General features: G+C 41.0%; 1 protein-coding gene across 2 annotated transcripts in view; it reads left to right on the top strand.

Annotated features, from left to right (window-relative positions):
• EDAR (ectodysplasin A receptor) overlaps nucleotides 1–26904 on the top strand; it is a 71822-nt gene that overhangs the window by 38628 nt on the left and 6290 nt on the right. Inside the window, exons 2-10 of one of the 2 annotated variants that reach the window (XM_005419978.2) lie at nucleotides 7525–7593; nucleotides 8303–8425; nucleotides 9507–9688; nucleotides 14526–14611; nucleotides 23562–23648; nucleotides 24774–24902; nucleotides 25037–25111; nucleotides 25416–25488; nucleotides 26221–26380. In XM_005419978.2, the coding sequence (XP_005420035.1) occupies nucleotides 7543–7593; nucleotides 8303–8425; nucleotides 9507–9688; nucleotides 14526–14611; nucleotides 23562–23648; nucleotides 24774–24902; nucleotides 25037–25111; nucleotides 25416–25488; nucleotides 26221–26380 (966 nt within the window). In that variant the 5' untranslated portion in view covers nucleotides 7525–7542. The remainder of the gene's footprint in view (nucleotides 1–7524; nucleotides 7594–8302; nucleotides 8426–9506; nucleotides 9689–14525; nucleotides 14612–23561; nucleotides 23649–24773; nucleotides 24903–25036; nucleotides 25112–25415; nucleotides 25489–26220; nucleotides 26381–26904) is intronic. The other variant, XM_005419979.2, reaches the window with a different exon arrangement.

The raw sequence follows: 26904 nt of genomic DNA on the forward strand, positions 1-26904 counted from the left end.
CGGCGCCTGCTCGCTGTGTGGGCCCCGCTCCCAGCGGAGAGCTTCCCCTCCTCTGCTCTCTCTCCCTGCTCTTCCCAACAATGGTGGCCCGGGCAGCTCGGGATGCAGCTTTGAATTTAAATGCAGCCAGCCTTTAGTTTACAAAAATAATAAGTCCCCTTCAAACACAGTTATGTAAAAAGTAGAATAATAAAAAACTTAATGTCTGTTGGCAGCATACGTATTCCTTTGTCTGTGAGACAGAGGCCCATTGACAAACGAGGCTTTTCTGGGACTCTAATATCAAGGACCAAAGTATACGTGGCCACGACATAATACTTCCTCCATTACCTTTGCCATCAGTGAAACTGCTGCGCCATTGTTTAATGCCCTTGTACAAGGAAGGAGAATCCGTGGCCAGGACCCTCCTGATAACATCCTGCCCCACGCAGGGACCTGCTCTGCAGTTCCTCCAGAGGCACCACCATGCTGTGCTGCATCTCCCTCCCGCGGCACCCCAGCTGCTATTCTCTGTGCCTGTCACAGTAATTCAGATGTTTTCATGTAAGCCATGGAAAAACCAGAACTGTGTGTTGATCTCTCTGACAATATTTGGCTTTTAGTTAAGAAATGCAAATGTACTGTAGAGCTAAGAACAGACATTACTTGTTGAAGGGTCACCATGGGACTTTTATTCTCTTTACAATTTCAATAAATTTTGTCAATGGTCACTGCAGGATTTCACCTCAGTTCCTTCGTGTGAAGTATTTCTAAATTTCAACCATTATTGTATTGAATAATAATATATAAATAAATAGAATAATCAACCATTGTTGTATTTAAAGAATGACAGTGTCTGCGCTGTGCTAAAAATCATCAGCCTCTAAAATATTATGCTCTTTGAAGGTAATCAGCAGCTCCCAGGAACAGACCCTGAGAAAGTAACCAAAGTGTGAGCTCAAATCCTTATTGGTCCTAATAATGAAAAACAAGACTCAGGCTATTCTTACTTTGCTACTTGTTATCTAGAAGAGTCAAGCACAGCAAAAAGGAAAAGGTGTTAGAAAAGCACCATCATTACTTTGGTAGCTTGTACTTTCCTAATAAGCTTTTAATTTTCTGCTCCGAATGGAAAGCAATACTCGTCTCAGGAGAGCTTCTGAATTTAAATTGTTTCCGTATCAGCAGTTTTACCTTGCCCCTTGCAGCAAAATTCCAAAAACAAGTTTCCTGTCCCTTGGGTAGGAGTGGATGGGGAAAATTCTTAGGAAATAGTGATGAGGAGAGCATTGAGCAGATGTGGCACTGAGACAATCCAGTGAATGACTGTGTTGCTGCTCATTAATTTTCATCTTAGAAGTATTAGGCTGGGAAGTCTAGCATGTTCACTTGCAATTTTTCATGGTGATGTAAGATTCATCCTCCCACTATTTCCATGGAAAACTCAGATGCCCTCTGGCAGCCCTGAGCTGGCAGCAGGGTGAGCTCACCTGGGTGGTGGAGCAGGAGATCTGCTGGGGAGGATGGGGTGCAGGCCTAATGTGCCCCCAGCACCACCACCTTTGCCAGTGCTTCTCAAAAGAAAGGCCCAAGCCCTCTGAAAACAAATACCTAAGCAAGGAAACCAGAAGGAATAATACGACTGTTGTAGCACTTGCTGGAAGACCTTAGGAGGAGCTGAAAATAATCAGAAAGTCTTCTTGGAAATCACCTTAGAAAAACAAGCAGAGGTGGAAAGCAAGCCTGTGCCACTGAGGAGAATCCTTCTGGGGACTGGCCAAAGCATTCAAGAATTTTTTTCTCCATTATATATATATGTGTGTGTGTGTGTGTGTGTGTGTGTGTGTGTGTATGTGTGTATGTATCTATATGTGTGCGTGTGTGTGTATATATATATATATATATATGTGTATATATATCTGTCAGAAATAGAAAGTTTCTGGGGTTTTTTACTTAACTATGCAGCAGGACACATGACAGATTTATTGATTGATGTATTTAATTTTTAAAAATTTATTTATAAAATTAATTATTAAATAATAAAGTAAATAAGTAAATAGTAAATTAGTAAATAAGTAAAACACCCCATAAGCAAGCAAAAGAGCCTATGTAACCTCTCCTAAGATCAGGGCAGCCTTTTGACTGGGAGAGATGCAAATCCCTGCTCACATTTTTGCCCTAATATTTTCTTGTTTTTATAAAGAAAATATTGTTGAATGGTCACCATGGGACTTTACTTCTATTTACAATTTCAGTAAATTCTGTCACCAACTGCAGTAGCCTCCATGGCAGGAGGTCATGGGTGCCTTTTCCCTTCAGTATCACTTCTTCACCCGAACACCAGTCTGTCTAGCATGAACATCACTAATGAGGATATGTTGTGGTGGCAGGTTGCAAGATTAATTAATTACCATTTTCCAAAAATCCATCCTATGCTCACTCCCCTCTCACATCCCCAAGTGGTTTGGAGCAGCACAGAGAGGAGTTGCCTGTGAGCCATGTGCCCTGAGTGGGCTTTGGAGTGGGAATGGAGACCACAGTGTTCCTCCAGTAGCCTGGCAGGGTTGGGTTTTGAAGGGATGCTGCTGTCAGGTAAAACCAATGTCAGCCCAGGGGAGAGGCTGAATCAGGGCCATGCCAGCAGCAAGGGGGCTGGGGCACAGCTGGCTCGGTACCAGCCAACAGGGTGTGCACTATGGGAAACCCCAGGGTCCTCTCAGACCTTGTTAATACCCCCTTTCTGCACAAATGTGTGTCAGTTGTGCAAAGTGTGTTAGAAAAGCCTTTCCTTCTTTCCTGCTTTTGCTTTGTTCCAGCATGGTAGCCTCTTTTTCCCCCAAAGAATGTTTCATAAAGTTGATGGGCCACCTACCTGAGAGCTGACACGTGTCTTTATGCACGGTGAAAAAATGGGTTCAAATATCAACTTCCAGATGTAGTTTCCAAATAAGCAACCCTGTAGGAGATGGATGGCTTTTCATTAGGTTTGATTGTCCCCAGGTCCTCAAAACACAGTGCCCCCATTTACAAATTAAAGAATCTTTTGTCTCCTCTTGTCAATATTGTTCCCACTGGAAAAAGTATTGTTTCTGTGCTCGATTAATCAATCATTTTTCTGACAGGGTTGCCAGATCACTGGGCAATTAAAGTTTTATGTGTAGCTCGGGCTGTTCTCACTGCCTTTTGATGTTTCAGGTAAAAAGGGAGAATAGAGTTGTATCATTTTAGCACTTTTTACATCTCTCTGAAGAAATTCTTAAGGTATTTGCAAGGTCAAAGTGATAAAGAAACAGTGGGAAACAGTATTGCTGGTGTTGTCCTACAAATGTAATAATATTCCGTACAATATTTTTTCACAACAATGCAAACTGTAATTAAGGCTGCAAAATAGTTTTCTTCCATCATCTCTGTGTTTCCATTTACTTTTTATTCGCTGAGTTTATTCTGTCCCTGAGCATGCAGTGCCATCACTGTCATTCAGTGATGGGCTTCCCTCCTGAAAGCAAAACTCAGACTGTATCTTTTCTCAGAAGTCTGGAGCCAGGCTGAACTCTGCTGCTGAACTCTGAAGCCTGTGAGGCCCTGCAGTGAGGATTATATGCTTATCTCTGTTAAGAAGGATTTAGCACCATCGGGAGCATACAGAGATTATCTACTGAGCTCATGCAAAAAAACTGTGATACTGTGGAAGAGGTGGTTTGTGAGGTTCTTCTCATAAATCCTGGGAACTCAGGACAAGTGCTGGGTTTGCTGGTGGCCCTGTGAAGGACATTAAATGTGCCCACTTCTATTTCTATGAAAGCCTTTGTCTCGCATTCTGCTGTTGTTAGCTGGGGTCTTGGATGTGGATTGATGATGGATACCAATTTGCCAGCTACTCAGGGATTACATTCCTAGCCACTGATAACCAAACTGCTGCTTAGGAAACCCTAGAAAAGAAATGTGTATAGCCCTATTGGAATTGGCAAAGTTGTTTGAGACAGCGGTTGTGCCTTTCCCTCCCACAAGGTTGTCTTCTGTCGTTGAAGCATATCTATGTCAATGATGAAACTAAGGAAATACAGAGATATGAAAAATCCCCCATCTGTCTACATGAGAAACATTCCTGTGCTTCAGTTCATGTGCTTTTTTTCTTCCTTTTTTCAACTGTATTTTAAAAACTGAAAAGTCTGTGATGGGAAATTATTTTTCCACTGTATTACTTACTGAAGTCAGAGAATTAGAAGAATATGTAAGGTCGTCCATTGAAAGCTGTGAGTTTTGGCTTAGTCCACCAGCTGTGGTAACCTCATTGTTTGCACATTTCATATATTCATTCTGATTATAATTATGGATGCTGTAAATAAATCATGGCAGTGCTACCTAATAATCTAAGTAAATTACCGAATTCGAAGGCTAACTACAATGAATGATGCTTTTTCTTTGTTTAGACAGCATGAACTAAACATTTTCTACCTGCTGGTTTACTTATTTATTTGTACCTACCCATTCTTAATAGGAAACCACAAGGACTGTTTGGAAGGATTTTTGGTCTGAGAGGAGAAATATTTGAGTAATAGGGTCCCAGTCATATCTTATTTCTGTTCCCCAACTTTCTGCCTTGCATCGACAGGAAAGTAGTTGAGACAGGGAGTCTCTAGCATTTCTTGCTGTGGTTGCCACTGGGAAAATAGTCTTCCTTTTCCTGTCATCTTACAGGTATATTCTTACCAGCTATTAACGAATATGCCCAAAAGACAAATATAGCTGTAATTAGCAACCCCCGCTAGTCATGACGAGACTTGCTGTGTGTTGCACACCTGATCCACAAAGACACCATCTATGTTTTACACCTCCTCTCTGGAGACACCCACACATCCCAAACAAAAACACAAATCAGGATCTCTGCAGGGCTTGGCAGACAAGCAGCCGGAGATCCCGAATTCCTTAGGAGCGATACCAGAGTCCCAGCAAAAAATACACCTCCAGCTCCTTCCTGCTCACTGCTTCATTCCAGCCCACAGGAGAAAGTCATTTGCTTCAGCTGAAGGAAAATAATTAATTAAGAACTAATTTTTTTTAATGGTTAGGGGCCATAATGTCTGGTCACTCTTTTCCCTGCTTATTGGCAGAAGCTGGCTGGTTGAATGTATCTTCATGAGTGTCAGCTGGAAACAAAAGCAGTTTCGGCACTAGAAGACCCTTTGTTGTGTGGATGGGATTAATGAGTGACAGATAGCATGGTGCAGATATAACTTAACATGCCTGAAAACTGACAGCAAGCCCAAGAGCAGCCTGGCATATCTTGGTAGATACCTTCTGGTATCTCCCCAGCTGAGTAACTACCTGTGGCCCTACTGCCAGAAACTTCATTTATCTACCTCCCCCCACTCCCATGTTCACTCCAGTGTTATAAAATAAGTGTTTTGAGTTTTAACACCAAAGGAGGAAAACCCCCAACCAAACAATCAAATAAAACCAACAGAAACAAACAACACAGACAGTTTATGGCAGTGTACTTGAATAGGAGGATGAATACCAAAATTTAACTTTTTTGATATTGCAATTTGTGGGAAAAGCCTCCCCTGGAGTTCTAATCTAGCACTTTGAAATAGCTTTTTCCAGTTAAAAGAAGTATTTCCCATATGCTTGACATATTGCTGCATAAAATGAAGGAATGCAGCGGGGAAAAAAGTATGTTTACATACAAAACATACCCCGCATGCATATTTATATTAGGAGAGAGAAAAATATTTTATTTATATATGTATAATTTGACACTTTCAACAATTTATGTAAATAAATGCCAAATGAAGAAGACTGTATGGAACATTAGTGGGCTGTACTTCGTTTCCATTTTTCAAATCTGGCTATGATTGCATACAAGTACCTCAAACAGAGAACATCTGGGTGGCTTGAAAGCAACTGAAAGCACGGTTTTGCTGTAAGATAGACTCTTACTGTAAAGTTACAGATTCAACATTTACTGCTGAAATTTGTGTTTCTGAGCAGCCTCAGACCAGATTTATAATAAATGTGATAATTAAGCAGTATCAGTGAGGCCTTAATAATATTAATATCTAAGGTCTAACAAACTCTTTTATAATTAGGGTACAGTTTAACATACAGTTAACATATGCATTAAGACAATATTCTTGGAACCTTTCCAGGCAACTGCACTGCCACAGACTTCCTCCAACTTCATGTTTGACACTTTATACAATGGAATTACTATTTTCCATCTCTTACCTCCAGATTTAGGACAATTTATCTCTGATTCTCTTTTGTTTCTAGGTTTCAAAGTGCAATTTCCTGCACAAATGAATATACTTATGATTCAGGTTGTCCACCCACCCACCCAGTTACCTGTCTCAGCTAGCCCAGTTGCTGGAAGGAACATATAAAGCAAGTTCATAGCTTGATGCTGGAGTGATATAATCTTTGCTAATCTACTTAGTGTTTAAAAATGTAAATGTTAGCAGCTATCTCAGATGAGAGCACTGCTCTCATGTAAGTTGTATGCTCGAATGTGGCACAAAGCAGTAATTGTACTCTGCTGAGAGGCTAAAAGTCTCCCAGCGTCTGAGACAAGGAAAATTGAAAGAGTACTTTACATCTGGTAGGAGCAAAATGTCGCAACTGTATCTCAAACACTTGCAATTTGGAGCTCTAAAACCCCCAGGGCATATTATGTGCTGTAACAATATAATTAAATAGGTTGTATCATGCTTTAAAGAAACCAATTTGAGCTCCTTTTCCTGTCTCTTTTTTCACCTTAGAAAGAAATCCAGTACTTGAATGTGGAACATTAGCTCTTATTCAAAGTTAATAATTTAAAAAAACTAAATAAATTAGCACGTGTGTTTGTAACATTGATTTCAGCCTTTCTTTTTCCCAACTGTGTCAATAGCTTTTTGAATATAAGGTTTGGCTCCTTCTTGGGTTTAACTTCTTAAATCTGCAGTTTGCTTAACAAGAACAAAAAGCAGCTGATGCTTCCTAAAGAAGGTAAAGCAGCTCTGGGCTTTCTCAGTGCATCCACAGGAGCCAGCAAGGAAAGTGCAGCCCTGGTGTCCTGACTGCCCACACTGCTTGCTGTTGGTTCACTCTCTGGCTCTGATTTGGCTCTTCCGTACGGATCTCTCCCAGACAAACCTGATGTCTTGTGGTCAAGCACTAATTGGTGTGGACACAAGCCAGGCTGCTTCATTTCTGTGGTCAGATGCAGCCCTCCATTCCTCCATGGGAGGATTTCTCAGCAAGCCAAGAGGTGCCAGAATTCAGACTTGGTTCCTCATCTTTCACAGATTTTTGCAAATATGGCAAGACTGGATCCCCTCCTGCCATTATCTTCTCAAAGAGAGGAAAGAGATGTGCAGTAAGGGGGTGTGGTGTCTGTGTGTGTGCTTGACTGCACGTGCACATCTCCCCCTCTCTTTGTTTAGACCTCTGGGCATTGCTCCCATGTAACCTTTGTTCTGCTTATGAGCCCTTCTGTTCTTATTTTGGCAACACACACAAATATTTACTCATGTTCATAAACAATCACCAATTCTATCTTTTCAGGTAAAATATCAAGAAAGCATGGCTCACCTGGGTGAACGTAAATGGACTCACGTGTTCCCTTTCCTGATGGTAGGTATTTCTGTGTGCACGTGTCTCTCTAGTGTGCAAAGATAACAGGGTTAACTCTGCCTGGGTTATTCATAACCACCTGTGAATTGTGGCAGAGCCACACATGACCTGGGGACTGAACCTCAATGCAGTGATCGTTTTCATTCCATAAAACACCTGAGAATGTGAAGTTTAATCCGTGGCTGCTAGGAAGCGGGGGAAAGGAGAAGGATCCAGGATGGAGCAGAGACGGAAAGTGCTGGAAGAGCACGTTAGCCTGGCTATCACATGAAGCACAGCCCTATGGTGGTTGAGGCCTGAGGCAGTGCATTATCTCTGGTTGTTGTAGTTGTCCCTTGCAGTCACATTTATGAAGGCTCATTAGAACTGGGAGTGATGAGGGTGTGAACTCTGGCATTTGCCTGCGTGGGAGAGCATGTGATTTAACAGGTCAGGAACCATGGCCTTCAGTGTTTTAAGGAGTGGCAGTGCCAACAAGCATGAATGTCAGTCTCTGAGAAACTCTTGGAACTACCAGGTTGCTGAAACCTGCATCTGCTTCCATTTAAATAGTGTCCCCACTTCTGCTTCTGAGCTTGAGGTGTGTTTCACCCTGCAGTGCTGGCCCTGCTACCTGTTGAACCACAGCAGATGTGCGAGGGGAGGGGGTGAGGCATGGAGGACGATGGCAGTGGAAGTGACAGTGCTCTGGAATGCTCTCTGGTGACAGGTCTCCCTGGTGTACTCTGCCAGTGCCGAATACTCCAACTGTGGTGAGAACGAGTACTACAACCAGACCACTGGCATGTGCCACGACTGCCCCAAGTGCGAGCCCGGTGAAGAGCCCTACATGGTAATTTCAGCTTCTTCTGCTGCTGGGGGGAGTGTACCAGACACCAAATGCAAAAAACCCAAATGCTTTGCTGTGTGGAATAATGGGTAGGAAAGGAAATGGGAAGGCTGTGGATGCCTAAGCAGGAGCACTCACACCTCCCAGTGTGCCGTGGGAGCGAAGGGTCTTGCATGCACACCAGCAATCCATATCCCAGGAGCAGTCTGTTACAAGGGATACTGTAAAAATGGAAAGGTAGAAGTTCCATACACAGTCCCTGCCAGTCTGTTCTCATCTCAGTAGTTATTTAGAATCTGATGCTGACATTCCAACACAGAGTGATAAATTGGTCAGTCTGGTTTGCTTGCTGGTCCCTCACACTGACAAGTCAATTTTGCTCTTCTGCTAAGATATTTCGACACTAGAGGAACTTGATTGTTTCTGCAATATTTTAAATCATGATTCCTAAGTAACCATTTGATTTACAGCAGATAATTATTGCCTATTAAAAAAAATTACTGAAATCCTGTTTGGTTTTAATGGGATAAACATCCTATTGCAAGCATTTCACAATAGTTGGTAGTCCCAAACAAATATGTTTGAATAACCAGTTTGGTTTCGTTTTATTTAATCTAAATGTAATGTTCAGCTGGGACATGTGAGTTCAGAGGTTACAAAATCTCATCCAAACATTTCCTTTTGGGCTATTCTCTCTGGGGTCTCCTGGCCTGAAACTGCTGATAGCCCTGCTGCAGCTGTGTTTCTCCTGTAGGAGTCTTCTCTACTCTTCCATTTTTAGCTCACTCTCTATCCAAGCAGCAGCTGAAATTCACTTCCACAATTTGCTGGACTATGATAGAAGTAGTTTGGGGGGACCACTTACAAACAGTATAATTCTCCAGCGCCCCTTCTGCCTTTCCAGCACACAGCATGCTGCATCCTTTTATCCCTGCATGGTCTTTTTAGGATAGACACTAACAGGCCAAACGACAGATTCCTCTCCCTTTGTGCTGCAAGGCCAACGGGGCAGGCTGTGAGCTTCTCTTTTGCTAGAAGTTGGTGTGCAGCACAAGATTGCTTTTGAGCGACTGTGTTGTTGCAGACATGTGGATATGGCACCAAAGATGAGGACTATGGCTGCATCCCCTGCCCTTCAGAGAAGTTTTCCAAAGGAGGGTACCAGATATGCAGACGGCACAAGGACTGCGAGGGATTTTTTCGAGCCACAGTCATGACACCTGGGGATCAGGAGAATGATGCAGAGTGTGGTCCTTGTCTCCCAGGGTAAGGAATTATCCACAGACCTTTGCTCTGCCCAAGGCACTGGGAAATACTTTTCTAATGTCAAAATCTCTGACAGCCTCTCCATGTCAAAGCTGACTGTAGGTACAATACTGGTAAATTATGCTTTTTCATCTCTGCTAAAACAATACATTTAAATGTTTTAAAAGCATTGGTGAGTTTAATAAACACAGAATCATAAAATAGTTAGGCCTGGAAGGGACCCTAAAGAAGATGTTTTTAATCTTACTGAAATGTCACTGTTTGGAACAACTAGAAAACTTTTTCCTCTTACTAGAAATGGAAAGGGAACAAGCACAGCTGTGCAGTGCCATTTTAAACACGTGAAGAAATCCAGCTTGGCCTCCAGCTGTAGCTTCAGTGGGCCACCTTCTAAGTCCTTACTACATATGAGCTGCATGACAGCACCTAAATACCCTGTAGGGTCTATGCTGGCACTACAGCATGTTTAGGGGCATAAAATAACTCCTCTCCAGATGTGAACAGCTGGCACATTTGTCAGTAGTTGACAGTATTAGCTAACATGGCTGTTCACTGAGATTTACCAAGGCATTTTAGTCTCTCGGGTCCCTTTCTACAAAACAGAGTGGAGACTGAGGAGCTGTTAATGTAGTGTGTGTAGTGTTGTTCAGAGTCAAAACAAGTTTCAGGGCTGGCTGAAGGGGCTTAAAATAGGTGCTGTTTATTAAGTCCATCTTTGTAATGGTCTCTTACACTCAGTATAATTCTCATAATCACGGTGAGAAAGAAATTGCTACATTGGATATGTATGTCCTTGACAATATTACATCTGAAAGTCTGCAAACCCAAGCATACACATGCATTCTTGATGTTTTTTTGTAGGGTGAGTAAATACTCTAAAATACAACCTCTCCTTACATACCTTTTCAGTTTCTGCCACTATTCCTCTTTGGTTTAGAGAGTAATTCCTACTGACATTTGGCTTTTGTGAAGTTTGCAGATGCTGTATAACCCACAATCCTTATAGCACAGGAAGCCCTGTTAAAGAGGCCCTGCAAGCTTACAGGTTTATTTTATCAGTAAGTCTTTGTGAAATTTTCACAGTTTACAAATAAAATGAAGGACTTGTCTAGCTGCCAGCCAAACAGACTGATGATGTGACTTGAAAAAGCTCTCTCTTGACTTCCCCTCATATATCATAAAGAGCAAGAAACTTAAATAGTGGTCACAGTTGCTGTTTTGTAATTTTTGTCAGGACTAATGAGGTTACCCAGGTGGGAGCAGGGTGCTGGCTGAAAATAATCAGCTTGCACAGCTGGTGCTTGGGGAGAAATCTCAAAACATCGTGTTTGCACAGGTGTAGCCTGTAGCAGAAACTGGTCTGCCGGAATCTGGCTGTGTGCCGCTCCTCCTGCAACGCTCAGGTCCTGGGATTGTTTGGCAAAGCCAGCAGTTAAGGAGAAACACCCTCTCAGTCCAAGCTTGAATAGATGGAATTCTCTAGATAAACTAAACATGAGCTAAAACAAGCTCTGAAGCTGCCCTGACTCCTCATGCTACTTAGAGTCCTCAGAGTTTGCTCCTGGGTGCTGGTGGGTGAAATGCAGAGCCTGTGTGTCAGAGCAGAGAGCTGGTGAGTAGCTCATTGTCCTTATTGTCCCCTGTGCCACAGGGACAGCCAGGTACTAGGGTGAGTGGCACTGGCAGGGTGCTCCCTTGCCTGGGCAGTAAACCTCAGAGAGCCCCTGAGCGGATGTGAGGGATTAAAAACAAGGTTTCCATTTTCAGAGGACTGCTTCCATAGCACACTGCAGACCTGCCCAGCCCACATGCTGCTCTTTGCACTTAAGGACATCTCATCCCTATGCTATTTTTCACCTGCTCAGTAAAGAAGCCTGAGGAAAAGATAAGCATATGGCACATTCTGCACCAAAGTTTTCAAACAAAATACCGCTGAAGTGGCAGCCTTTCCCAGGGGTTACAAGAGCCATCCTTTGTACTTTATCTTAAAATAGGTGCTGGATAATGATATATTTTTTCTTCTATTTTCTTTTTTTTTTCCACTATTACTGATGACCAATTTTAGGGAAGAAGGAGGCCTTTGGTACAAGAGAGGAGGTCATCCACTGCTTCTTTGTGTTCCCTCTCATATAAAACAGAAATAACACTGTCATGTCACAGGAAGTGTGCAGGACAGGAGATTTTAAAGACTTAGTTCCAAAGCTGTGATCCTCAAAACCAAAGTCCAGTTGCCAGTGAACTCTAGAGGTACCTAGACTGAACCTCCTGGGACACTGCAGGCTTTGTCCTCTGCTCCCTGCCCAGAAGCTCTTCCATCATGCCAAATAGACAGGTTAAGAATGTGGAAATTAGGTGTGACTCACTATTTCCCTCAATGGGGTGATCCATTAGGTGTTCCTGGAGTGAGACTGAGATCACAGCCAACTACAAGCAGCAATGGCAGGTCACAGCAAGGGTCCCTCTAGCCTGGTCGTCTGTCTTCATTCAGCAGTGGCCATAAGGAGTAAGAACAGGTCAAGTACAAATAATACATATTCCTTATGCTGTCCCAGCACCTATTTTCAGCCTGGGGTAAGTCTCCAGTCCCCTACAAGGTAGAATTGCAATAGGATAATTTTCTTTTTAAATGCAGTCAGAAATGCCTCTGCTACTGACATTTCCCCATTTCATGTGTTTGTCCATGGCTACAGCGAATGCAGGGTCAGTTCTCTGAGAGGCTTTAAGAGAAGGAGTGAATGCTCCTCTGTTTCTGCATGAAAAAGTTTAGCCAGTGAATTTCTAATGAAATTAAGTGCCAGCCTTGCTGCTCTGGATAAGGCAGCAGATGCCTCCACCAAGGATACTCCTCCTTGATGTCTCTCTGCAGAACAACCCCTGCTGAGAAGAGCACCCACCCCTCTCTGTCTCCTGCCCCAGACAGTCCCAGGCTCCCTGTTATGGTGGGAGGGCAGGCCTAAATCTGGCTCCAAGTCCCTGAGTCTGCAATGACACCACCAAGCTTAGCCCAAGATACGCCAGTATGGTGTCAAACAGGAAAACAAGTCCAGTTTTCAGTCCAGCCTCTATTCTTGGATTTTGCCTGTAGCCCCTCCAAACCTGAGCCTGGCAGATGCCAAGGAAAGAAAGAATAAATATCATAGTGGAAGAGTGATACTGTGAAATTTTATTTTGTCATTAGTGGGTCACTTCTCTGTAGCTGGTGATATAAAGCTATCACATATCTCCAACATTACCTTTAATATCTGGTGCTTTGGAAAGTAACCAGAAACACAAGTCTGTTGCCAGTACTTCATGGGGGTGAGTCACTAATGCTTGCAGCTGCAGAGTTTCCTACTCACATGAGTGAATGGTTGCCTACCATGAGCATCCTCTTCAGCTTTCTTTACATGTCCTCCACCATTCTGCATTGTGTTGAAAACCAAGAATTCTTCCACCAGCTTGATTTAATTAATTGTCAGAAGGATTGTTTGTCTTTCCTAAACCAACACAGCTATTGGACTGTGGATCCTAACTGTTCTGTATTTTTCTTCATAGATTTATATGTATCTTTGGGCTTCCACTCTTTTGTTTTGTGGTTTGGCAGCATTTTCCTGTGTATTTATTAACTGCTTTGTGACCTAAAATGACATAGGCCCCGTAAGGGAAGAAAGATGAAGTTTTGCTCTTGAGAGAATGGTGGAGTGGCCCATGGGGCGCAATAGACATTTGAAGGATGAAGTGAGGGTGAATCTTTTAAAACCAGTAAGAAAGAAATGAGGAACCATGTGTAGTTCCCCTGCTCTCTGAGTTTGCTCCAGTCCCTATTTCCCCTTTGCATCTCTGTGTATTCCATTCCCTGGACCTATATCTCTTATTTGTCACTCCATAGTACACCAACTGATTTTGATGGACAGTTTCAGCAGTGATTTCCTAACAATGCATACATTTTCCAGGAAAAAACCCCATACTTGACATGCATAGGCAAGTATATAAGAGCAGAAAAGAGATCCCCAGTTGCATAAAATGTTTGTAGTGTTGAGTTCCTGTCTACACAGAATAGATTAAGAATTTATTCATCTCTTCATTAAAATATGTAGTGATTTACAAGTGATTTGTAAAGACATATCTGCAACATCAACAGTATGATGTTACATCGACATATGTATGATTCTGATGTAATTACTCATTAGGGTGCATGTGGATCCAGCTCTTGAGTAGCCAATTACCATATTTCAACACTAACTTTATTAGCAGCTCAGAAGTCCAAATTATGAAAACTTTTCCTTCACACTGTAATTCCACTATCAAGGACTAATTTATAAACAATACAGCAAGGAAATTTTAAAACATGAACCAAACCTGCTAAACCTAATCTGCCTTGCCCTGTGAGGGTATTTTTTTCCTATATTTTTTATTATGATCCACCTCAGATTTGGTTCTAAGATTACAGAGATTATTCTTACGGTGTTTGTGAGTAAAATTGGCTAACCATATCCAACTGGTGGTCTTGCTTGAAAGATTACTGCTTCAAAAAACTGAATTCTCTTTGAAAAATCTTATTTCAGGGCATGCTCTAAACTGCAGCTTGAACTCAGCAGGGAGACTAATGTTGTTTTAGGCACTGTTACCACTTCTTGTCATGTCTAGATGTTTGATTAATTACATTTTAGGAGGAAAGGAAGAAGAGAAACACAGTGTCTATTCAGGCAATTAAAAAAAAAAGAATAATCTTTGCCTCAGATTGCTTATAAAATTTTTTTAAATGATTTTATCTCCATATAATTGGTTGCTGCTGAAACATGTTCAGTCACATCATATTAATTTACACTGTTTTGCCTCTTCTTGCCCTTCGCTGCAGTTACTACATGCTGGAAAACAGACCTCGGAACATCTACGGGATGGTTTGCTACTCGTGCTTGCTGGCACCTCCCAACACCAAGGAATGTGAGTGTTCTGCTGTTTCTATGCACTTCATCTGGTTTTGACTTAAAATCATCTGGAAACTCAATGTGAAATCTTTCCGTGATGATAATTATGTTCAAACAATAAACCCAGCTCCACTTAAGCAATTTCTGCTTCCAGCTAGCCTTGCCAACAAAGGGAGGGAGTGCTTATCATTTGAGGAATAATCAGAATCTTTTATTTTAGGATCTACTATTGCTCATTTGTTCTCCATTTTGCATCTGTTAAGAGATCCCATGCAGGATTTATGAGGGTTACTTAAACAGTAGGTCCAGAAAAATCCCATGTCTATGCATTTTTTTAATTGAGTTTCAGTTCACCTGTGAAGAAAACATGGGACGATTTGTAGATTTGTAATTTGTAGGAGTAAAAGGGCATCACACCTTTTCATATCCTGTTGCTGCAAAGTGATTCGAGGGTTAACACTGATGTCTGATGGTCAGCACTGATAAGAGAATTAGTTCTGTAGATTTCACTGACAAAAGGGTCTGTAGTTTGCTAATTGAGGAAATCATGTATGAATGTGTGTGTGACACCTGTTTGTTTGCATAGCTTGTACAGTGCAATGGCTTATCCATCCTCATGTCATGAGGAGAGGGACAGCTCACACCACCACTGTCCTGCAGAGGCAACCCCCCAGAAAACTGCTGTCTCCTTTAGGGGGCAAAGAAAAAGAAAAAGAAAGTGAGGAGAAAAAAAAAAAAGGAAAAGGAAAAATATTAGGCTGTCTCTGAATGACCAAATTACTTTGACACCCCCTCAGAGAATCTGGAGAAGATCAGGACAAAAAGCTTTAAAACTAAACAACAACAACAAAAACCTAAACAAACAGAAAAAAATGAGTAGTTCCCCAGTAAAACTTGATGCCCCTAAAACCAAAATCCTGTTCATGTTCTCTTCTTTTAGAAACCTTTGTCATGAAAAGGAATTGCAGTGTTTTGTCTGCTTGATTTGAAAGCAGAGGCTGAAAGTCCCAGAGCATTTATTTATGTACATAAATAGCGATTGCTTTGTTCAGATGCTGCAGAACTGTATATCACTGCTGCTCTTTAAAGGATGAGAGGACATGAACATCTACCACTTTCCTACAGTTTAAGAGCTCAGAGGAGCCAGGGGATGATGAGCACCCCACAGAGCTCCTGGTGAGCAGCAGCAGTCCAGGGGCATCTCCCTGAGCAGTCTGCATGCCAAGTACTGCTCTGTTGTACAGCCGCTCATCCCACTTGGCTGCAGAAATCCACCCAGCCCTGGCATTGCCCTTCTGCACAAGACAGTGGGAGTGGGTGAAGGGCAGGGTGAGTGTGGTTTTGGTGAGATAACATCTGTTCAGGAGGTGAGGTAAGGGTGCTAGGGAGGACCCAAATGCAAGATAGGGGAAGGAGGTGCAGAAGTAAGTGAGAACACAAGGGTAGGAAGGTTGTGGTTTAACCCCAGCTGACAGTCCAGCCCCAGACAGCCAGTCACTTGCTCCCACCCACACAGGGAAGACAACCAGAAGGGTGAAAGTGAGATAACTCAATGAGACAGGATGGGAGAACAATGGTGCTCTCCTTAGCTGTAAACATTCCTTGCTGGGGAAGTGCCTGGACTATGTGTTACAGATGGCCAAGTCGAGGAGTATGTGCCCCTGCATGGAAACTTGCTCAGGGAATTTGTCTGATGACACATTTCATCTGGCAGAAAAGTCTTTGGGTTTGATCAAAGGATAAGCAAATATCTTTCAGCTCATGTGCAGTCAATAAAACTTGAAATGGCCAAGGACACAAGATGAATATCCCATGCCCCAGCATCTGGAAATATTAGTGTAAAAAGGATTGGAAGTGAGAAAGAAATTCCTTGATGGGCCCGTGTCACCTTGTTGGGGTTTTTTCCCTCTCAAAGGACTTGAGACATAAATAGCACAAAATATCATGGAAAAGAGAGGGAGGAAGGGAGATGACTCACAGAGGCCAGAGGTTTAACTGAGGCAAACGTGTCACTAGTTTATGGTGTTGAAAATCTCACTGCTCTGAAGGATGGGAGCAACAGCTCTGCAGCCTGGGAGGAATAACAGGCTTCAGTGGGAGCCTGTGGGCAGTGGGCACACAAGGGAAAGGGCTGTGCGCTCATGAGCATAGCAATGTGTGCTGTGTAGCAGGAAAGCTGTTTCTTACTGTGAAGGGGAACATCGCCATAGAGTCTCCAGTTTGCCCCACCTTGTGCACTGTGAAACAGCTGTGTCAGATTTCTGACCTCTCAACATGCAGCTCCCTCGAGTCTCCTGTGCAGGAGCTTCTGTGCTGAGCACAGAGGAGCACAGTGCGAAATGCCAAAGGTGTGAGAGCTTCAGCTGTGCTTGAGGCAGATCGTGAGCCATCAATGCCCCTTGCTGGCATAAATGGGGATCTGATACCTCTGTGATAAATAACAGCACTGCAAAAGACAGGGAAGCAGGTTTTCCATGTAAATCAAGCCATTAAGGTAATGAACACCAAACCACACCAAGATGTGGCTTCCCACAGTTAATGGTGCTGGATTTTTCATCAACACCTCTGGAACTGGAGTCACTTCAGGCCTCTATGTAGGGTGGTTTTTTTGTTTTCTTTCTCTTTTATCCAGTGTAAAAGTATATGCAAGAGACAGAAGATTTAGCCATATATGGAGTTTCTCTTGCAGAGAGGTACAGTTATGGCTGGAAGAGATTTTGTCCTTTAGCAGCTGAAACTCTCAGTTATGAGTATTAACTCTCTTTCTCTTCAAACTTTGATATTTGTCACTCCAATTCAAAAATGTTGTAGAAAAACTAAATCAAACCCTGCTACACTAACTTTAGGAGCACTTACTTTGAAGTTGAATTTACACAATTGCATCAAATATACCAATCCTTTTCCACTCACAGATTATTGGTCTAGAGAACTTCAGCAACTGATTGAGGGTTTTCTTTTTAAATCTACTGTATATATTCATAAGTATGTGCATAAAATATTTCATGCTGTTTTATCTCAACTTTTTTGCTGGATTTATATATAAAAAGAGATACAATAACCAACCTGTAAGTTTTTAGGTCTCACACCTACCAATGATAGCTTGGCAAAATTAAAAAAAGAAAAATATTGATGAAGGAAAATATATGTGGTCACGCTATTTTTTAAATACCAGAGAGCAAATGACATCTAGAAATAGAAAATAATATTTTTATCATTGTATCATTAGAAATTCAAAAATAACTAAACAGATGAGATGGAACAATTGACTAACAACTGATGTTTCATGTGAAGAGCAGTAATCAGGGGGGCACATCCAAACCCGTGTACTCTGAACTCAGCTTCCTTAACTGAAAGGCTTAACACAAACAAGTCTATTGCCAAAACCACTTTATTAGTTAAAATAATTATTTCAGAGAATTTTATTTTAACTTTCCATTCTTTGAATCACTAATTTCCATTCCTTGCCAGTTTTATCCTTTTGTAATACAATCAACATCAGGACCTTTTTCTCTTCTGTTTCAAATTATGCCTACAAGCAAATAGGGCTTGTTATCTGGAACTAACATACTTTTTTTTTTTTTGAGTTGCTTGATCTCTGAACACCCATTTGCTATTCACATGTTTACTGGGAGAAATGTTGAAGGCCATGCTTTATTATTCTCTGCTGGAATGGCCTGGTTCTTCCCTAAGGATTTGTCCATATTAGGAAGGAACCTAATTTTAGGATAAAATTGGCCAGCTTCAGCCATCAGCCTCCAAGGGGAGGGATCTGAGGAGAAAATGTGGGCTTTGCTGTCTTCAGCTGCTGGGAAAGCTGAGCTCAGGTGTCCCTCAGGAGGTTTTGTGGTCCTGGTGCAATTCTTCCAGATAAAACCACTACAATGGCTTTGATGTTTTCACTGGTGCTGGAGCTGCAGCTCCCACAGTGAGCATCACCTGCCCATGGGAGGCACTGCAGATCTCTGCAGGATTGCTCTGACTGGGCTCAGGAGCTGAAAAACCTGCAGAGCTGCAGCCTTGGACCACCCATTCCAATGGGCTGGCCACCAGGACGCCGGGGAAATGGGAGACCAGCTCCAGGCAGGTCTGTTCTCTTCCTTGTGATGCTCTAAAGTCATGACAGCAAAGCTTAAATAGCAATTATCCCCTTCATGTTGCACAGAGAGAGGGGTGATAACACTGAATTCCTGGACAGAGGCTTAGTTCATGGAGTGTTTGTCTATGACTTTTCCGTGCTGCGCAATGATTACAGCTCCCAGGGAGTCCTAAAAAAAACTTCAACAGATGCAAATAAATTGTCAGATTAAGGCCATGTGGCCTATAATCATCATCACTTTCCTGCCCTGGCAAAAGGAGAGAGAAATAAAATAGTTATAGACATTATAGAAAGCACAGCAGAAAAAAAAAATTCCGTTTATGTGATGTGATTACTTACAGAGAGATTGACCAGACTGAAAACAAAGTCAGGGGGAACTTTCCTATCATCATTTTCAGAAGTTTAATTCTCAGGAATTAATTTACTTCATGGTCTTCCCGGTGTAATAGCTATCTACACTAACTGAAGTGTCCACCTGTGACTCCAGAAAATATCAGAGTAACTGATAGTATTCTGTAAAATAGAGATCACTCAAGCAATCCTCCAGTGCCTAGGATATGTTCTGTTATCTGTTATTATTTGTGATATTTTCCGAGATGGTTTGTGTTTGGTTACTGAAGTCATATGTAGGCACCTCAGAAAGCAGGTTGGCTTTGCCAGCTGCTTTAGCTTGCCTGCCTTTCCAAGTGCACAGACATTCCATTTGAAATGTTGTTTTCCTAAGTTTGAAAGCAAACCTTTCCAGTAAGTACCTGAATACAGATTTACATTATTTAAAAGTTCTGACCCCTGCTTTCTACATATCTAGGTCATTATTTATGACTATGTTTAGTTAAAATCCAGTTTTAACTTTGTCAGCCATAAACTGTCTACTTTTATTGAATTTCAACTCAGTATAATTTATTTTTCATCTCATATTTCAGACTGATAGTTACTTATTTGCATGTGTGCTTTATCCTACTTCAGCCCATAAAAGAATCTCAGTGATGGCACTCACAGTCCATCTGTGCCATCCACAGCTGGACTATGCCTGGGAGAGGAGGGATGCATCAGGAGAAAGCAAGCTGCACTCAAGAGCACCAGATAGATACACATACAGACACCAGGTTTTTAAAATGTGTCTTATTTTATGATCACTCTGACAGTCTGTTGTGTACAGACTTTGGGGATTTTTATAACATGTTATTAAATATTAAATAGACTCACAAAAATCTGTTGCTGGTTGTGAGCAGCAGTTCCTTGAATGGACCAGTAAGCTGATACCCACTGCAACAGATGTCAGGGGCACATATGGTCTCCTACTGCACCAAATTTTATTCACTCTCAAACACTTGCAAGGGGGCTTGGTGGTAAAACCTCCTTTACCTGTGCTCTCCCCCTCCTCCGCTCATAAATCTAGTAGTTTTGGTTGTTACTTCTTACTGTAAGTTCTGTCCTAAGATACAAGAGCAACTGGAATAGTCTGTTGCATAAAGCAGAAAGGTTCATTGAAACAACAACAAAAAATGTATTTTATTGCCCAGCATTTCCTGAAAGAACAAAAGGCAGCTGCATGGTAATTTAAGTTAAAGCTATCTTTTGAGTTAAAATCCCCAAACATTCAAAAGTGAATACAGATTCAATTGTTCTTTTAAACAATAAGTATGGAACATTTTTTTTATTGTTTAGACTCCAAGAAAGTTACAACTAAATCACAATTTTTTTGAATAAAAACATCTATAATGCAAAAGTTGACTAACCACCAGTGATCAACTTCTTTCCTAATTTCTTAATCACATTCCTGCAGTATTACATACAGGTGTCTAGGAATATAAACTACTCTTTTGCATGGCTGTATTACAGCCATCGGTCTTTATTTAAAAAATAGAGTTGCTTCCATATGGTGTTCTATAACACCTCAGGATGCCTCTGCCTGAGCTATATCTAAGTCTTTATAGATTATGTGTCATCTATATTGGAAACAGAATTAATAATGTGATTGGGATGCAAAACTGGATGTGCACAGGAACAACTGACATTGCAGTTATGGTGTGGCGCTGACAGGGAAAAAGCAGCAGCTATGAGTTTCTTTTTACTCATACAAAAGGGATATAAACTGAAATTCAACAGAAGGTGGCAGTTTGGTTCCTCTTGTAGTGCAGGTGCACGAATTGGCACTTTCTTCTAAGCCACATCTAAAGAAAAACTTTGGCTCATAATGGATATGCCAAATTATTAAATTTGACAGTAGGCTTAATATATGTGTAACAGCTAACTCCCTCCCAGGCATGTGTGAAAGGCCACCACAGTCTAGTGCAGCCTTGACTTTGCCATGCCAGCACTAGGGAACAAAGGAGGTGGCTCCATTCCCATGTGAGGACATTGTGCCCATGGGCTCTGGGGTTGAAGGCTCTCCCTGCTGAGCACAGGAGAGGCTGTGCTGTGCAGTGTGTGCCTGCTGTGGGCAGCACACCCTGCCCTGCTGTGGGGTGGAGCTGGGTGAAGTGTGATGATGATGCTGAATGGAGAGTGGTGACCTTCCTCCTTACCCTTCCTGTGCTACTTGCTGCTGCCTGACTTCCCACTTTGAAAGGCTCTGCTTCCTTTCACAAATGGGTGAAAAACATGAAGTTAACAATACCAAGACAATGAAAGATTATTAGGCAGAAATATTTCAATTCATTCATGTTTCAAGTGAAAGAAAAGAGAAGCAAGTTTGCTAAAACTCACTTGGGGAGATGAGCTGAAGCTTGTTAGCTGAACTCCAGGCAGACAAAGCAGCACAGCTTGCCTGTGCTCACTGAGGGGCAGTGTCAGAGAAGCTATTGTTGACTTGTTGCAGCTTGCAAGGACCATGCAGGATTCCAATTGGCTGTAATTGGATTTGCCAGGGGGGCTGCAAGAATAGACATAAGCCTGATGTCTGTGCATGAACATGAAGGAAAGTATCAGGCCACAGCTCTGGCCATTTGCTAAATTTCCTCTGTTGTCCAGCCACGATGAGTAAACACAGAGGTCATGACCAAGGATGATTCAATTCAGTTTTGTGAAGAATTGCTGAAAATTTTACAAATTACCTGTCTTTAATGTCCACTACATGCAGATGACAGCTTCATTTACTGATCCCTAGATAGTCTTACTGAATTGCAATTTCTGGAGCTCATAACTAATTCTTCTTAGAAAGAAATCTGTCAAAGAGAAAGGACCAGAGGCAAGACTTATGTAATAAGTCTTAGCCTTCATTTGCAAAATACAAAATGCATCTGAATTAATAAACTAGTATATTTAAAACCTAATGAAAACCCTTATTCAGTTAGAAAAATACCAATTATAATGAGTTAATCAATTTCCTTCCAACAAATGATGTTTAAAAGAAGTTTTATGATTGTTAGAGAAAATTTCTTTTGAAGACACCTGCAACTCATACTTTGCAGCCTCTTTAGGTGAACATTTCTCATTCACAGCACGCAGACTTTTTTTGAGATAATACTTTCTTTTTTCTTTAAAAAAATAAACTGTCTTCATTTGAAGAATGTGCATATTGCTTTGTTCTTAATCATAGAACATTTCTCAGACCATTCCAGAGTATTCTTGATTTCTTGTCACATTTACCTGGTGATTTGATTTGTTTGAATATTTACTTGGTCAAAAGAAGTGCACAGTGAGCTCTCATCTACTCTTCTTGCCAAAGCAGCTTGTGGAGCCATGTGCTGTGCACATCTTACCAGATGACTGGGACAGCTTTTTGCTTTTAAGACTGCTGAACTGAATTATCACTGGACTTTTTCCACAGACAACTAATACAAAGCAGGAGGAATTTCGTACTTCCTGCAAGACAGAAAATTATTTTCAGGGTCTGTTGATAGTAGCTGCCTTATATACTAACCAATGGCATTAAAGTTCATTTGAGAAGGAAGATAACACTTACTCCCAACATTAATATTTTTGTTCTGTTTTGGAATACTGTGCAAACACCTATATAAAAGCATTCCCATAAACAGCTTTATTCCAAATAATATGCACTATTGATTGCTATTGTCAAAATATGTTATTTTATTACTTGGTTTAATGCTTTGAAAATTTGGTGCATGACACTAAGTGAAAGACTAACTTTAACCTTGACTGTAGAATTTAGACCTGGAAACCCCTATTGGACAATCTCATCCCTCTGACAGGATGAAGTTTTCCTATAACTTCTTCACTTATTGTTTCAGTGAATTTTCACTCTCCTCAGAATATAGACTTGGACTCCCCAGAATATAGAATTTGGACTGACAGGAGATCATAAGACACATACTGCCCAGTTACATTACAGGAAATTCCAAAATTCTCTTTTACAACAGTACAGCTCCATGGAACAGAAAAGCAACCAACACCATAATTTCTCACCTTCCCCAGATTTTCCAGTGGAGTCATGAGGGTTTGCATACCAGCTTTACAGTGATGCTGCTGGTGAAGGCTGCTGTGAGATGCACTAGTTTGATGAATCTACCAGCTAAGTCTCAGTCTGCAGTTGCAAATACTGGAGTGGGCTGTAAATTGAATAATCAGCTGGACCCTGGAAAACTCTCTGCTACCCAGGACAGATCCATAACATGGGAATCTAAGTGTAACAGCTGGCTTTTTCATCTGAGTTCATATCTGTTCAGGAGTTTGACTTTCAATCCTTCTGGATAGTGTGCACAAACATGGTCTGTAATCCAGCTTTCAGTGTATCAGTAACACATTTTGGGATTAGGGACATCTCAAAGAGCAAGTGGTTCTTTGGTCCTTTGCTAATAAATGGGAATGCGACCAAGCCAAGTAAATGCTCTCTTTCCTTGAGCCAAACTATTCCTTTGACTGGACAAAGTAACAATGGAATTTTATGGCATTTTTGTTTATATTGCAGGTGCAGGCTCTAACTCTGGCATTTCAGCCATTTTCCCAAGCACGTCTGGCACAAGCACTTTCTCACCTTACCAGCATGCTCACAAAGGTAAGAATGCACTCACGGAGTTAAATTAACAACTCTTTGTTTTCAAAAGGGCATCAGCAAAGTGCAACCAAACTGAAAATATCTGTTGCTATTTTCATTGTCACTATTTCCAGATTTCTAGAACTGCTATTAGAAATAATTCAGAATTCTTTTTTTTCTCAGTTAATCAACACTGCTGTTTGTCAGCTGAACATAAAAAGGATTTGAGCTGTACCCAGTGATGCCAACAATAAATTTAGCTCATTATTTGTAGCTTTACAGAAATAGCACTCTGCCTCAGCAAAGCTTAGCTTAGTATGGTGAAAATAACTTCATGCACAAATATGGTCAGTCTCTTATTGAAGTAACATAAACAGTTCTCCAGCACGATCATTTGGCTTTTAAAAGTTTTGAACCTGAGAAGACAAAATGAGAAAGATGCAGTTAATAAGGTACTGACAATACTGTTCTTCTTGGTATTGTCTGAAAACATGACTGTTAGGATCACATTTTCAGAGAAATTAAAGCTTTCATGCCTTTTAGCATATCTGTAATTTTCTGCATCCTTTCACACCTTTTCAATTCTAGCCTTTTGCATCCAAGTTTTCTTTCTGAATATCTTTTCACCTAGCTTATTTTAAAATCACCTTTTAGCTGTTTTTTAAGTTTCTGTTAGAAAAACATCCATTTTTCTACATGTGCATTGTGTCCTCCTTTTACTTAAAGCTTTTGAGGCGGCCACAGTTATCAACAGTCATTTTAGCTCTTTTTCCCTTTTTATATTTACTGGCTTTTGTCTTGGCAACGCTGATTCCAAGAATGCAGTGCTACAAAAGCTTCTGCTCTCGCTTATGTACAGCTTCCCGTATAAAAATACTATTTCCCACATCTTTGTATCTGATAAATCATACCATCAAATATTCTTAATGAATACTACTAACTAGTTTTATGCATAAATATCAAAATATTGAGAAATTTTTAATTAACTTCCCTTTGAGATGCAACACTAAGTTTTTCAATGCTTAACAAGCAACCACGACTCAGATCAACTCAAGGATTATGCAAACTATGTGTAGAGCAGACTGCAAACTGTTTACTAGTCTCTGATCCTAAGAGTTGCACCTTCATTTATTTTTTTCATTCCAGCAGATCTTTCAGGACAAGGACATCTGGCTACAGCTCTTATAATTGCTATGTCTACTATCTTCATAATGGCTATTGCCATTGTCCTCATCATCATGTTTTACATTGTGAAAACAAAGCCATCTGCTCAAGGTAATTGTTCACCAGGTAAAATTCTAGTTGCAAATGGTATTTTAGAATTTAGAATATTCTATTCTATTAGAATATTCTAAATTCTATTCTAGATTTATTCTGAGAATAATTAGTGTTATATTTGTATATTCTAGCCTGTTGCAAGAGCCACTCAGTAAAAAACGTCGAAGCTCAGGCTAACACTCAAGAAGAGAAGAAAGAAGTGCAAGGTACAAGTTGTTTTAGCTTTGCTTTTTCTATCCAAGACAACACTGGGCTTAAATATTCCTAATACTTTTCTCTTAATTACAGTTTCTCCTTTGGAGTATATAAAACCCTCATCAGTTTACTGAAGAATTGCCTATACTAGTTTTTTATGCTTCCAGAATGTCACTTAATCCTCTGATAGCAATTAAAAATAGAGCAGAGAGATTTATTTTGTCAGTAGGGTTGCCAGCAGAACTAACTCCTGACACAAAGCACTGGTTTGGAAACCTATTGCCAATTTAAACTTCTCTAATTGTTGTTCTACAGATAATGTTGTGATATTCTCTGAGAAAGAAGAGTTTGAAAAACTTACAGCAACTCCAGCTAAGGCTGTCAAAAGGTGGGTAAAAGATAAATATATTGCCAGTTTCACTGAAATGGGGGAGCCACATGGTCATCATTCATCCTGGTACAGTGGAACACATAAACAAATTTGATGGGTATGCTGGCAAGTTGCTGCAGCAGGGCAAAGACCAGATGCCTTAGTGGGCTCTTCCCCCTCTGCTTTCTAAGAGATGATAACATACACTGTGAAGAGACACCTGTGTCCTCCCTGTTCCCTCTGTGGCCAATTCATCTGCTCTTTGGCCTCCATCTCCTCTTTTGAGAGGTTAATTTCTGGGGCCTGAGTGCAGCTCTCACTCACATGGCCTTACTGAGGTTCCCCTTCCTTTCTAGGCAGGAAGAGTAAAAATAGCTGCTGCAGGCCTTAAGGAAACCTTGTCCCTAGCATCATCTGCATGGCATGGTGTGGTAGTTTTTTTTCCTCATCTTATCTCTGCCCAGCAGCCAAACCTGCTTGGTAACATTATTAGGGTGGCTAAACACTGTCCTCATTGGAATATCCCTCTATGAAAGGATTCTTGCAAGCTACCTGTGACTGTGGAGCTTGGTGGGCATTGCACATACACACTGGGCTGGTGAAGGCCTTTACAGTCACAGGATTTCAGAGGAAAGACATTTTAAACATGGAAAACACTTTTATCTCATTACTCTCAGGAAGCAAAAAGAGGAAGACTGGAGTCAACCCATGAGAGGCTTCACTAAGATAACCATATCCTTTGTTTTCCAGTGAAAATGATGCATCTTCTGAGAATGAGCGACTTTTAAGCCGGAGTATGGATAGTGATGAAGAAGCTGCAGTTGACAAGCAAGGGACTCCAGAGAGATGCTTGTTATCTTTAGTGCATTTGGCCAGAGATAAATCTTCTACAAGCAATAAATCAACTGGGGTAAGTAAGTCTACCTTGAGATTTAAAAATCAAGAGCCTTTTTCTACTTATTTAAAAAAAAAAAAATGTATGAACTATCAACCCCCCAGAATGTATAGTAGGGTAGATCAGACTGATTTACAAGAGCTTCTCCAGACAAATTTGTTATAGAATCTCCTTTGCATAATGACATATATGCATATATATATAGTGTTCAGTGATATTAATAAATTAATCTACAAGACTAATTAATTTGCTTTTTTGAGTATTATATTTTATCGTTTCAAGAAAGAAAAGACCCATATAACAGCAATCCCCTGTCATAGCTAATGCTAAGACAGTAAAATAATGAAGCAGGCTGGATTTGGCTGACAGCAGAACATCTGAGTACCTTGACCCAGCTGCATTGGTATTTCCCAGCACAGATTTCTCAGCGATATCCGGTGTTGTGCTTGGTTTCCATGTGGAATTTTGAAAAACAAACACATAGTTTGAAGGTGATTCCTGTGCTCTGAAGGACTCTGTAATCTACTGTTTTGCTATGG

Source organism: Geospiza fortis, unplaced genomic scaffold, assembly GCF_000277835.1.
Source record: "Geospiza fortis unplaced genomic scaffold, GeoFor_1.0 scaffold192, whole genome shotgun sequence".
Classification (NCBI taxonomy): domain Eukaryota; kingdom Metazoa; phylum Chordata; class Aves; order Passeriformes; family Thraupidae; genus Geospiza; species Geospiza fortis.